Raw genomic sequence first — 10,796 nt, 5'->3', positions numbered from 1 at the left:
AATCATCTACCCACTTTCATATTTTCTTTTTAATTTATAATTTTTTATTTACCAGATTCCAACCAAACACAAATATCAATATCTTAACATAGTAAAATAATTAATCATTACAAATAATAATATTTCATTAAAGCCCCCATTATTGAATAATTTCCTTGTCCATTAATTTTTTATTCTCAAATTCAGACAGACTTAAGGAAAGTTAGGAACCTAAATTAGCTCAACAACAAAAACAAAAACCTCTCTTTATTATATCTCATCATTTTTCTCTTTTCTCAAAAATCAAAAAGAAAAAAAAAATTCACAGAGAGCTCAAAATCAAATTCTTTTCCCTTTGTCCCTTCTCAAATCTCATTCTATCCTCCAAAAATAATTTACAAAAAATGTTTTCAAAAAAAATTAGAAACCCCTCCATAGCCTCTGTTTGAGTTTAACAGAAAAAAAAAAAACCCAAGGCTTTTAGCTTCAAAATCAACTCCAAAAACCTTCTCTCAGTATCAAAAACTCAATCTTTTCCTGGTTTTGAACTTAAAAGCTCTTCTCTTTCTGCTTAGTCTTTTCTTTTTCTTCAAAAATTTAATCTTGTTTTTAGTTGTTGGAGCTTAAAATCCAAATGGGTTTCTGATAAAACCTCAAAAAAAGTTAATTTTCTTTTATAAAGGTTTAAGCTTTAACTATGGAGTCAAGAGAAGCTGTAAGTACTACTACTACTACTACTGCCACTGGTGGGGTTACGGTGGTAGGATCCGATGCTCCATCGGACTACCATATAGCTCCAAGGTCCGAAAACTCGACCCAGAATCCGAACCCGACTCCTGGATCCGCTCCTCCGCAGCAGCCTCATCCGCAAACGGCGGCGCAACCAGTCCCGCCACCGGTTTCGGTGTCGGGCTTGCCGGTGAAGAAGAAGAGGGGAAGGCCTAGAAAATATGGACCTGATGGTTCAGTCACTATGGCGCTCTCTCCGAAGCCTATATCGACGGCTGCGCCCCCTCCGCTGATCGACTTCTCAGCCGGGAAGAGAGGGAAAGTGAAGTCACCGACGTCGGTTTCGAAGGCAAAGTATGAGCTGGAGAATTTAGGTGAGAAACAATTAGCCATTTTGATGGATACCCTTTTGAGTTTCAAGTGATTTGGTGGCTTGTATTCACGTTAAAAGTTGGATTCTTTGGTGTTTTATGGTGAATGGTTGTTTCGCTTTGTTTGTGATGTTTTAAAGTGTTTTTAGACTGTAGGGAGAGAGGAGGTGTTGAGTTTTAGGTGTGTGATAGTGTTGGGTAGAAGTGGGACCTTTAAGCTGGTGACTAGATGCCCCTAGTTGAAAGATCTCTTGATATGTGTGTATGTGGTAGTTTTGGAAGGATAGTGGGAGTTTTTATGGGTTGGTAATATGGGAATGATGGAATCTTCTTGTTACGAGTGTCCTTTGCCACTTGGCATCCTTTATGGGAAGAAAAATTTGTGGAAGGTACCTGCTTGAGGGCACCTGCTCAAGTCTGCCAAGTGATGGTGAAGAGACTTGGATAGGAAACCTGTCTGCTATTTGCTGGCTGATCTTTCTGCCAGATGGAGTAGCAGGAAGTTGCTTTTATGCTTAGGGTTATTGAGTTTGGATTTACTTTCTTGGTTGTTGGTTTCTAGGAATAATAACTCGTAAGCTTTTGATATTTTGTGGCTCTATGTCAGTTGCGTGATTCTTTCTACCATGTGGGGTAAGGATGAATAGCTGGGGCTTCGGTTTTGATTACTTGCATCTACTTTCTTTGATTTCAGCTGTGCTCATATATTTCGAGTTGAGTTTTTGAACCTAAAGTGAAGAATATATCAGCATATGCATTATTACTAGTTTAATTCTTTAGTCTGTCCTCCCACTGAATTCAGTGGTGGGGCACGTAGATCGAGTGCCTTGCTCTTTATATTAGCAAAGGAAGCAACTTCTAGGTATTGTAGTACACTGTTTTTGGGATATCAACTTGCAACTGAATAAGTTTCATGAATTTCCGATGATATTTATTATTTTCTCACATTGAGCTAGGCAATGACAGCTGAGGCATCAATGCTTGGCGTTAGTAAGTTTTCCATTTTGATTAAAATGTGCCAATTATTATACTTCCTTGAAAACTTCCTATTGATGCATTTTAAGGATGTAGGATTTCCTCTTCAATGTGTCCATGGCAGAAGGGTGTCTTGATGTTTTTTGGTACAATTTTATTTTCTATTACACCAGCTACATTCTACATTGTTTCATTGTTCCGTTACACTGTTCTCTTTTCCCGTTTCATTCAATCTGATTGTGTTCCCTTGAAGGATGCTTCATCTGCATCCATCTTCAAATAATTATTGTTTGTAATAAATATAAGCTGAAAAGGAAAATTTGAGATGGCATCATTATTTAGTGGTTTTACATACTACCTCTGAATAAAGAAAGAAAGAAAGAAATTAAATTTATCTACTATCTGTCATTTGTAATAAATATAAGCTGAAAAGGAAATTTTGAGATGGCATCATTATGTTAGTGGTTTTACGTACTACCTCTGAATAAAGAAAGAAAGAAAGTTTATCGGGTATCTACTATATAGAGTATCAATAGTAGTAAGAATAATGATATGCGTTTATGTTTTAAACTTTCTAGTGCTTTGCCTTGAGTTCCCTACTTATTCATTTATTGGGATTAAGAGCTTAATAAGGTGTTCAGAGGTCTAAATTTCCTAAAATTCCATGTGATAATTTTCCAGTTTGCTTTATGCAGTGTTTGCAATTGTTGTATGGTGATGGAAGATCTCTTGCAGAGAGAACTCCTACATCCCGTTGCTGATTTTATAAGACTTTGCTCTTTGTAGGTGAATGGGTTGCATGCTCTGTTGGTGCAAACTTTACACCGCATATCATCACTGTTAATGCTGGTGAGGTATGTTGTAAACATAACTGTTACCTCGAAGTCAACTTACGTTCTGCAACAAGGTTGCATGGTATTATATTTTGCATGAATGCAGGAACTCTGTAATTTCATTGCTGGAAAATATGGTTTGTGATTTCTGTGAGTGTCATTCTGATGTTTGGCCAATGTGAGGAACAACTCTTTAATTCATTATATCTGTGATTTTCTTTTTGGTTGTTTTAGGACGTCACAATGAAGATTATATCATTTTCTCAACAAGGGCCTCGAGCTATATGCATTCTCTCTGCAAATGGTGTGATCTCAAGTGTCACTCTTCGTCAGCCTGATTCTTCCGGGGGTACATTGACATATGAGGTAATGATCTATTTTTCTTTAATTCTAGTTCAGTTATGGTGACACTTTTGAATTATGGGTCTTAGCATGGATACTCATTCTATGCTTGTGCCTTTTACATTTGTTCATTCCCTTTGAAAGTTCAATTCCCTAGGAAAATGTAAAATTTGTTTATAGATTGATGCTTAACACTTTAATACATAAGACTCAATTTTTAACTATGTTTCTAGATAATTTCTTGATCAACATTTGTGAGCCGTTGCATGAACATCTTACTGACTCATGTGCGATGTGTGTGCATGTGCAATTTGTTTGCGTGTGTCATTCAATTTACTTTTCCTTATATTTCTTTTTGGAGTTAAAAAGTCATCTGAGCATTCATTTCCAAAGATTACATGTGTTAAAAATGTAATATCCCTTTGAAGGTATACATATAAAAGTATTAAAAGTTCCAGAAAGACCAACATTAATATCCTTGCTTTTACTCTCTAAGTTGTAACATATCCCCCTCTTCATAATAATTCTGGATTTTCAACTCTGATGTTCATCAATCCTATTTCTTTAAATTAGAACTGTCTTATCCACATGCTGGACATGGAATTGGTATTTGAATTTTTAGTTTCACTTGAAATGCGAATCTTAGTGCAAGTTGTAAGAAGCAATGATAGGCATGTTCTGTTTATGCTGAGGCTTTATTAGTGCAGGTTTCTTTACTTTGTGAGTCTTAAATGATTTGTTAAAAATGAGAAGAATTAGGAGTAAAATGTAAATATTGACCGATGAGTGTAGCCAAATGAGGCCATTGGAATGAGTGGCTGCCTGAAGAAAATGCATGTTAACAGGAGTATATCATTTATCCTATAGGGGTTTATCTACTTCCCTTAATCTGCCTATTTCTGGGGTCAAGTTTACTTTCTTTGTTTATTTTATCATTCATCAGCCGACTATCCCATCTTTTCTCAAACTTCTTGTAGGGTCGTTTTGAGATACTTTCCTTGTCTGGCTCATTCATGCCCAGTGATAGTGGAGGAACAAGAAGCAGATCTGGTGGGATGAGTGTTTCATTAGCAAGTCCAGATGGGCGTGTTGTAGGTGGTGGAGTTGCTGGTCTCCTAGTAGCTGCTAGCCCTGTGCAGGTTTGGCTCCTATTTTGTCAGAGCTGCCTTCATCCCTGTTTTTCTTCTCTCTCTATACCTCTGTTGTTTTACCCTCGTTTGGGTTTTTGTAACTTCCTTTTGACCAAATGGTTGCCTCCGCAAACCCTGGTGAAGACTGAACTTCCAAATTTCTTTCTTTCGGTTGGTTTTGAACCAGGTTGTAGTGGGCAGTTTTCTGGCAGGGAACCAGCATGAGCAGAAGCCTAAGAAACAGAAGCACGAGCCCATATCAGCTGCCACACCAATGGCTGCTATTCCCGTTTCTAGTGCTGATCCCAAATCAAACCTCTCAACCTCATCCTTCCGCGGTGATAGCTGGTCTTCATTGCCATCAGATTCAAGGAATAAGCCCACTGACATTAATGTATCTTTGCCTGCAGGCTAATCTAAATTATCTACCTTACCTTATTATCCAGTATAAGGTTTGATACTGACAGCACTGGCAATCGAAGTACAATTGATGAATCTCATTCTCACCTCTTGTTGTTGTTTTATGTGTAAGCTTATTGACCTCTCACCAGTACTGGCACGTTCATTTTCACCTGGGGTTTCACCCTATTTATTTTTACCAGTAGTTTAGTTAGTCAGCTGATTATGATTAGTTAGGCTTCTGCTGCTGTTTGTGTCATGTAGAATATTTTGAATGTAATGTTTACTGAGAGAGTTGGCCTTTCTTCCAAGTGATGGATTGTGATTTAGTAGACCACTGTCTTTTGAACATCTCAGCTTCATTCCTAATGGCTTGTTTATGTAGCTTCAGGCTCAGCTATGCGGTGTTGTAACTCTCAATTCTATTTATTATCGGTTCAAATCTTTGTCTTGGACTCCTAATCCCTATTTCAGACCCGGTCAAGTGACTCAAGTCCAAATGCATTTGCCTGTTTTCGTACATGCATGACAGTTACAAGTCTTTATCATCAAACATTCGCACAAGTGTATGATAGGCTCTAGTCATCAAACATTTTTTCTCAATCGCTTTGTAAGCAGTTAATATAAAGAAAAACCTCCCCATGTAACTTACCTTTCACTTAAAGTCTTCTGACATGTTGACAGAATCTAGTCGAGCAATATCCTTTTCATTCAGTTTATTACTTTGTTTGGTCAATTGGTTAAAAAGAGAAGTGGGAAAGTAATTGGCAAGCTGAGCAGCATCTGAATATTCTTCCACTAAACAAGTCAGAAAGAAATTTGAATTTTCAACCCAAACTATACATAGAAAGAAATAAATCACCTTAATACATATCCCTATATGTATTATATATATAGTTAAGAAACGAAAATTATGAGGATTAGTCTTTTTTAATAAAAATATTTTAAAAATAACTATCAAAATAAATTTAACTGTTTTTAGTCATATTAAGTCATGACTTGATAAAAATATCATTGAAACTATTTCAAATAAATTAAAACATTCATCACAATTTCTCTCTATTTGTGTTTCTGATTTCTCTTTCTCACCATCCCAGTCTCTCAAATTTTATCGATTTTTCTCTTCGATATTCGTCTGTTATGCTTTCGATTTCTCTCTCTTGCATTTTTAGATTTCTCTTTCTTGCGCTTTCAAGACACCAAACAATGATTTTGATGTGCTTAGGCGGGTGACTATTTGGAAAATTTGATTTTTAGGTATTTTGCATAAAACTAAAACGGTAGAAATGATCACAGATGTTTGAAATAACTTTTAATTGAATCAATTTGGACCTAGACACCAATAAACTCAAAAAATTGAAATTTATAAACTTAGGTTTTCAAAAGATTTATTTTTTTTAGTTGAAACAGGTGTTTCAGATAAGAAAATTTATATTTTGATTTATGAAAATATGTTAGAAACACTTTAATCGGTGCTAAATTGTCACAAAAACAAAAAAAAATAAAGAGAGTTGAGAGGATTTAAAGTTTTGGTTAGTAAATAAAAACATTTTAGACATTAAAGTGTAACAAAATGTTTTTAAATATGGCGTGTAACAATAATATTTTTTCAATATGACATGTAACAACAGTATATTTTTTTCAACATGACATGTAACAACTTTTTTTAACCATGACGTGTAATATGTTTTTGTACATGGCGTGTAACAACAGTATTTTTTTAATATGGCGTGTAGCAACCTAACCATAGCGTGTCACATGTTTTTGTACATGGCATGTCCCATATTTTTGTACATGATGTGTCACATGTTTATGTACATAGTGTGTAACAACCTAAGCATGACGTGTCACATGTTTTTATATATGACGTGTAACAACCTAATCATGGCGTGTAATATATTTTTGTACATGACGTATAACATCATAGCGTGTAATTTTATTAAGAGTAATTTTATCAAACTGGATTAAAAATAATTAAAATTATAAAAAAGATTATTTTTAAAAACATGTTATCTTTAAGGGTTATTTTTAAAAATGTCTCTATATAGAAAGAAATCTCTCTTACCAACATCACAAGGTTCATTACATGAATATAATAACTCTCCATTGCTCACCCTATAATTAGGCAAGCTTATGTCCAGATCATTGCAGTAAATCTGCTTGTATATAAACCCATTCTACATGAAAGAAATGAGAGGGAAAATTTTCAATTTCAAACCAACAACTTCAAAAATTCCTGCATTGCTTCTGTTTTCTTTTGTTCTCTGTTCTGATACTTGTATGTTAAACTGATTTAATGCTGGTTTGTTACATTTCATCATATTAGAGCTCCAGGCCCTTCTCCAATTGGTTCATTAGTCGAGGATGCTAGAGGGAAAATGATGGCTTTCCAATAAAACGAGATGGAAATAGAGCTGCTCGTAATTTAGCTCATGGGTTGCATATTCTGGAAGATACTTACTGGCTGGAAGAATGTCCTGATGTAGTTGTGTCCTTTGTTACTGCTGATTGTAGTACTGGTTATCTTGAATGAAATTATTTTCTTTTAAAAAATTAAAATGAAAAAGAAAAAGAAAATACCCACATTAGATCAACTTTTCTTTGAGCAAAGCCTTATACTCGTGAAGCAACCTGGGATCGTTTCAATCTTACTGTTTGTTTCATTCCTGCCAACCATTTTAAATCTTCTCTTATTCTACTTGTCACCTTTTATATCTGAAGTTCACTGCTACTTTCACGATTTTTTGCATCAGTTTATAGTCAAATCCGGGTTGATGTTCATTGCCTTTCAAATGATCATAGCCACTATCCTAGTGTCTAGTCTGTCTCATGATAAAAGTATCAGCTGGTTACATAACTTATGAGGAGAAAGAAGAGAGCAGGAATGGAAATGTTGATGATGCTGAAGAGTTTTCAATGATGGAAATGATACAAGAGGTAGTAGAAGAAACTATATGAAATTAAGGAGAATGATGCTTATACAAAAGATGATGACGAGAAAAGAAATAATCTGAGAACAATGGTGTTTCAGGCAACAATGTGAATGGTCATGGTTTTCATAAAAATCCTTCAGGGCATGAAATGAAGCAAAAGATCGAACAAGTGAAAATATGTGGCATTCGTGATCCTCTGGTTGTGAAGAAGATGCTGAAGACAATGGTGGAAGCGTGGAGAATGAAGATGTCAAAATTTAGGAGAGGAGGATCGAGGAGCTTATTGCCAGGAGTTACGATAGATGGAAGCAAGAGTTGCTAGAGGAGAAGTTGAACCTCTTGCCCATTGTGAATGACAGTTCAATATTATTTTAGAAATCCAGTGAGTGAAGCTCAACAAAGAAAACTCATGCCTACAATTTCAAGGCTGAAGGATGCCAATTAACATCATTAAAAAGCAAAGGCTTCACACCATCCGAAAGCTGTTAAGAGAATATTGCAAACCAAGGCCAAGATGGATCAAAATGAGGGGTCATCCAATTAGCTGAACCGCCTTCCTGTGACATTTGTCATATAAAATTTCCCCTTTTTTTCTAGTGGTCAGCAGGATTGAATTAAGGAAAGAAACTCGTTGCATCTAAACACCTCTAAGGATTCACCAAAATTGAAAATATATGACATAATAATTATGTAGTTATAGGATAAACATTGAGCATATACAAACAAGTATGTTATTAATGAGATTGAGTAAGAGATTTAATTAAACTTTAAATCTTTTGATAGATGATTTTACAAGGTTGAGTGATATGTATTATCTGTAAATTTCTTTGGAATGTAAAAACTCATAATACAATTGAATTGTCTATTTGTAACTGATCTACATATATATAGTAGCAGCGGAATGCTATTTTTCTTTTTAAAATCACAAATTCACTAATGGACTGACATTTTGGTATGACCAAATTAATATCAATTTCTCAAAGCTAGTCAATCACATAACTTCCTTGAAAAACTATTAATCATTCGAGTTGGATATTCCTTTTTACAGTTTTGATCACGATATTGACCAGTTCAACAACCAGTTTCTGGATTGGACTAAAGCAAAATGAGCATATTCACCACCCCAATTGGTGAATATAGAAAAACCAGGGATGTATTGTTGCTGTCAAAAAATCATAAGCTGATGAGCCTCTGAGAGGTGTGATGCTTGCAGCAGACTCGTGAGTGGACATCGAATAATAAATAAATACTACTAACAAAATCCAACTCACACCCAAAAGTCAGCCCCTGTCGACATCCAAAATTCGCCATGATTTGGACAAAGGCATTAGCTTATCAGATGCCAAGCACCTTGATCAAGTAATCCGTAATTTTGATGCCAGCTGAATGCTATGAATATACTATTAAGGAATAACTAAAACATTCTGCGACCCTTTCTCCGTTTAATTCTGTCACCGGCAACCACGTCAATGGCTCAGACTTTTTTTTTTTCGAAAAGCAGGAATATTATTACTCATAGTTTCTCACAAAAGAGAAAACAAAAAGCAAAGTCCTCTCATCAGTAGGACTTGCAGAGAAACACGAAAGTCGTCAGGATTGAAGATAGGCTTGACATCAAGAGTGAGAGACCTGGTGGCTCAGAATTTTTTGGTAGATTAGCCTTAAAAAATAAAAATATTCCATTCCCCTGTTAACTTCAAATCATCCAGGGATCCTATATTATTTAAACTGAATAACTCACAGTGATGTGATATAAATTTGGTACGCGTAAAGCTTTGTTTGACTTGGATGGCAAGTTTGATGCGAGGAAATAGGTAAGCCATTTTTCCTATATTCTTTTCTATGTTTATTCTTTTGTTTGGTTGATTTTTGAGGTGAGGAATAGTCATTCTAAGTAATGGCTATTCTTTAAAATTTTGGTTTACCCATTTCTCACCTCTCCACGTTAATGGCTATTTTATAATTATGAAATAGAGTAAAAAATTTATTAGACAAAAATGTCCCTATTTATTAAAAATAATTACAATCTATAAATAAAAATAAATATAAAAAATAAAAGAAATTACAATAAAACATTATATTAATTATTTAATAATAAATTTTTAATGTTTAAATTTTTAATGAAAATAGAAATTTAAAGATTGAAAATTCAAATAGAGAAAAAATAAAAATCATATTAATAATTTAATAAAAAATTATTAATATTTTAAATTTTAATGAAAATAAAATGAAAAGATTAAAAAAGAAAAATATTATTAAATTATAATGATTAGTAATTTTGTTTAATTTATTAAATTATAATCAAGAGTAATTTTGTAATTTTATCATTTATTCCTTAACTATTTCAAAATATGTTCTTACCAACTAAACATCACGAACCAAACTGTTTAATAATTATTTTATTTTATTTTTATAAAATAATTACTATATTTTATTTCATTCTACAAATTAAGCATACCGGTAGTTCTTTAAAACAAGTATATCCCATCTCCTTTGGAAACCTTAAGAGAGTAACCAAACCCTGGGTTTGGGATTGTGGTTACCGCAGCGTCCAGTCAGGTCCAAAAGTGTGAACTAGCTAAAGCTGGTTTGGGATCCTAGACTCGGACCAGGTCCGAAAATTCGTTCGTGTACATTACGAAGAGCAACCTGAACAATTTAAACTAGCCTTGCAAGAAACCAAACCTAGATAGTGTGTTAAAATGAGACATTGGTTTAACTAAAATTCGGGGTTACCAGGTGACCATGTCTAGCCTACTGATGCTCGGCGAGGTTTCAGATTGTGTTTTTTTACCAGGTTGTAGTCTTAACAGATTAAATAAAAGAAAACTTGCCTAGTAACTTCAGGGTTATCTTATCTTATGCTTGAAAGTCGTCATTGCTTGAAAAGAAGAAGAGATTGCTCCATTTCTTTCTGACTCATTGGAGCATAATATTTTAATAAAATACTCCGTTATATTTTCTGGGAAATCACCTCATCTTCTTAAAACCGACCCAAAAGTTCTATAAAATGCAACCCTCCTAACAAAGGGAGAATCAAGAAAGAATCGAGTATCTGTCTCTACACACCTGGATGAAGCTCGTCCACTCGCCGATACCAGCCCG

General features: G+C 34.5%; 1 protein-coding gene across 2 annotated transcripts; it reads left to right on the top strand.

Annotated features, from left to right (window-relative positions):
- On the top strand, nt 292-5,204 carry LOC18606376 (AT-hook motif nuclear-localized protein 1). 2 transcript variants are annotated; one of them, XM_018118338.1, is made up of 6 exons: nt 2,024-2,069; nt 2,144-2,200; nt 2,841-2,908; nt 3,122-3,253; nt 4,207-4,368; nt 4,547-5,204. In XM_018118338.1, the coding sequence occupies exons 1-6, from the start codon at nt 2,039-2,041 to the stop codon at nt 4,772-4,774; spliced, it is 678 nt and encodes a 225-aa protein (XP_017973827.1). In that variant the 5' UTR covers nt 2,024-2,038; the 3' UTR covers nt 4,775-5,204. The 2 variants fall into 2 exon arrangements, with proteins under 2 accessions (XP_007040013.2, XP_017973827.1); XM_007039951.2 differs by lacking the exons at nt 2,024-2,069; nt 2,144-2,200 and adding an exon at nt 292-1,082.

Source organism: Theobroma cacao, chromosome 3 (genome assembly GCF_000208745.1).
Source record: "Theobroma cacao cultivar B97-61/B2 chromosome 3, Criollo_cocoa_genome_V2, whole genome shotgun sequence".
Classification (NCBI taxonomy): Eukaryota; Viridiplantae; Streptophyta; class Magnoliopsida; order Malvales; family Malvaceae; genus Theobroma; species Theobroma cacao.
The sequence above is the reverse complement of the archived record's forward strand: the minus strand, read 5'-3'. Positions and strand labels throughout refer to the sequence as shown.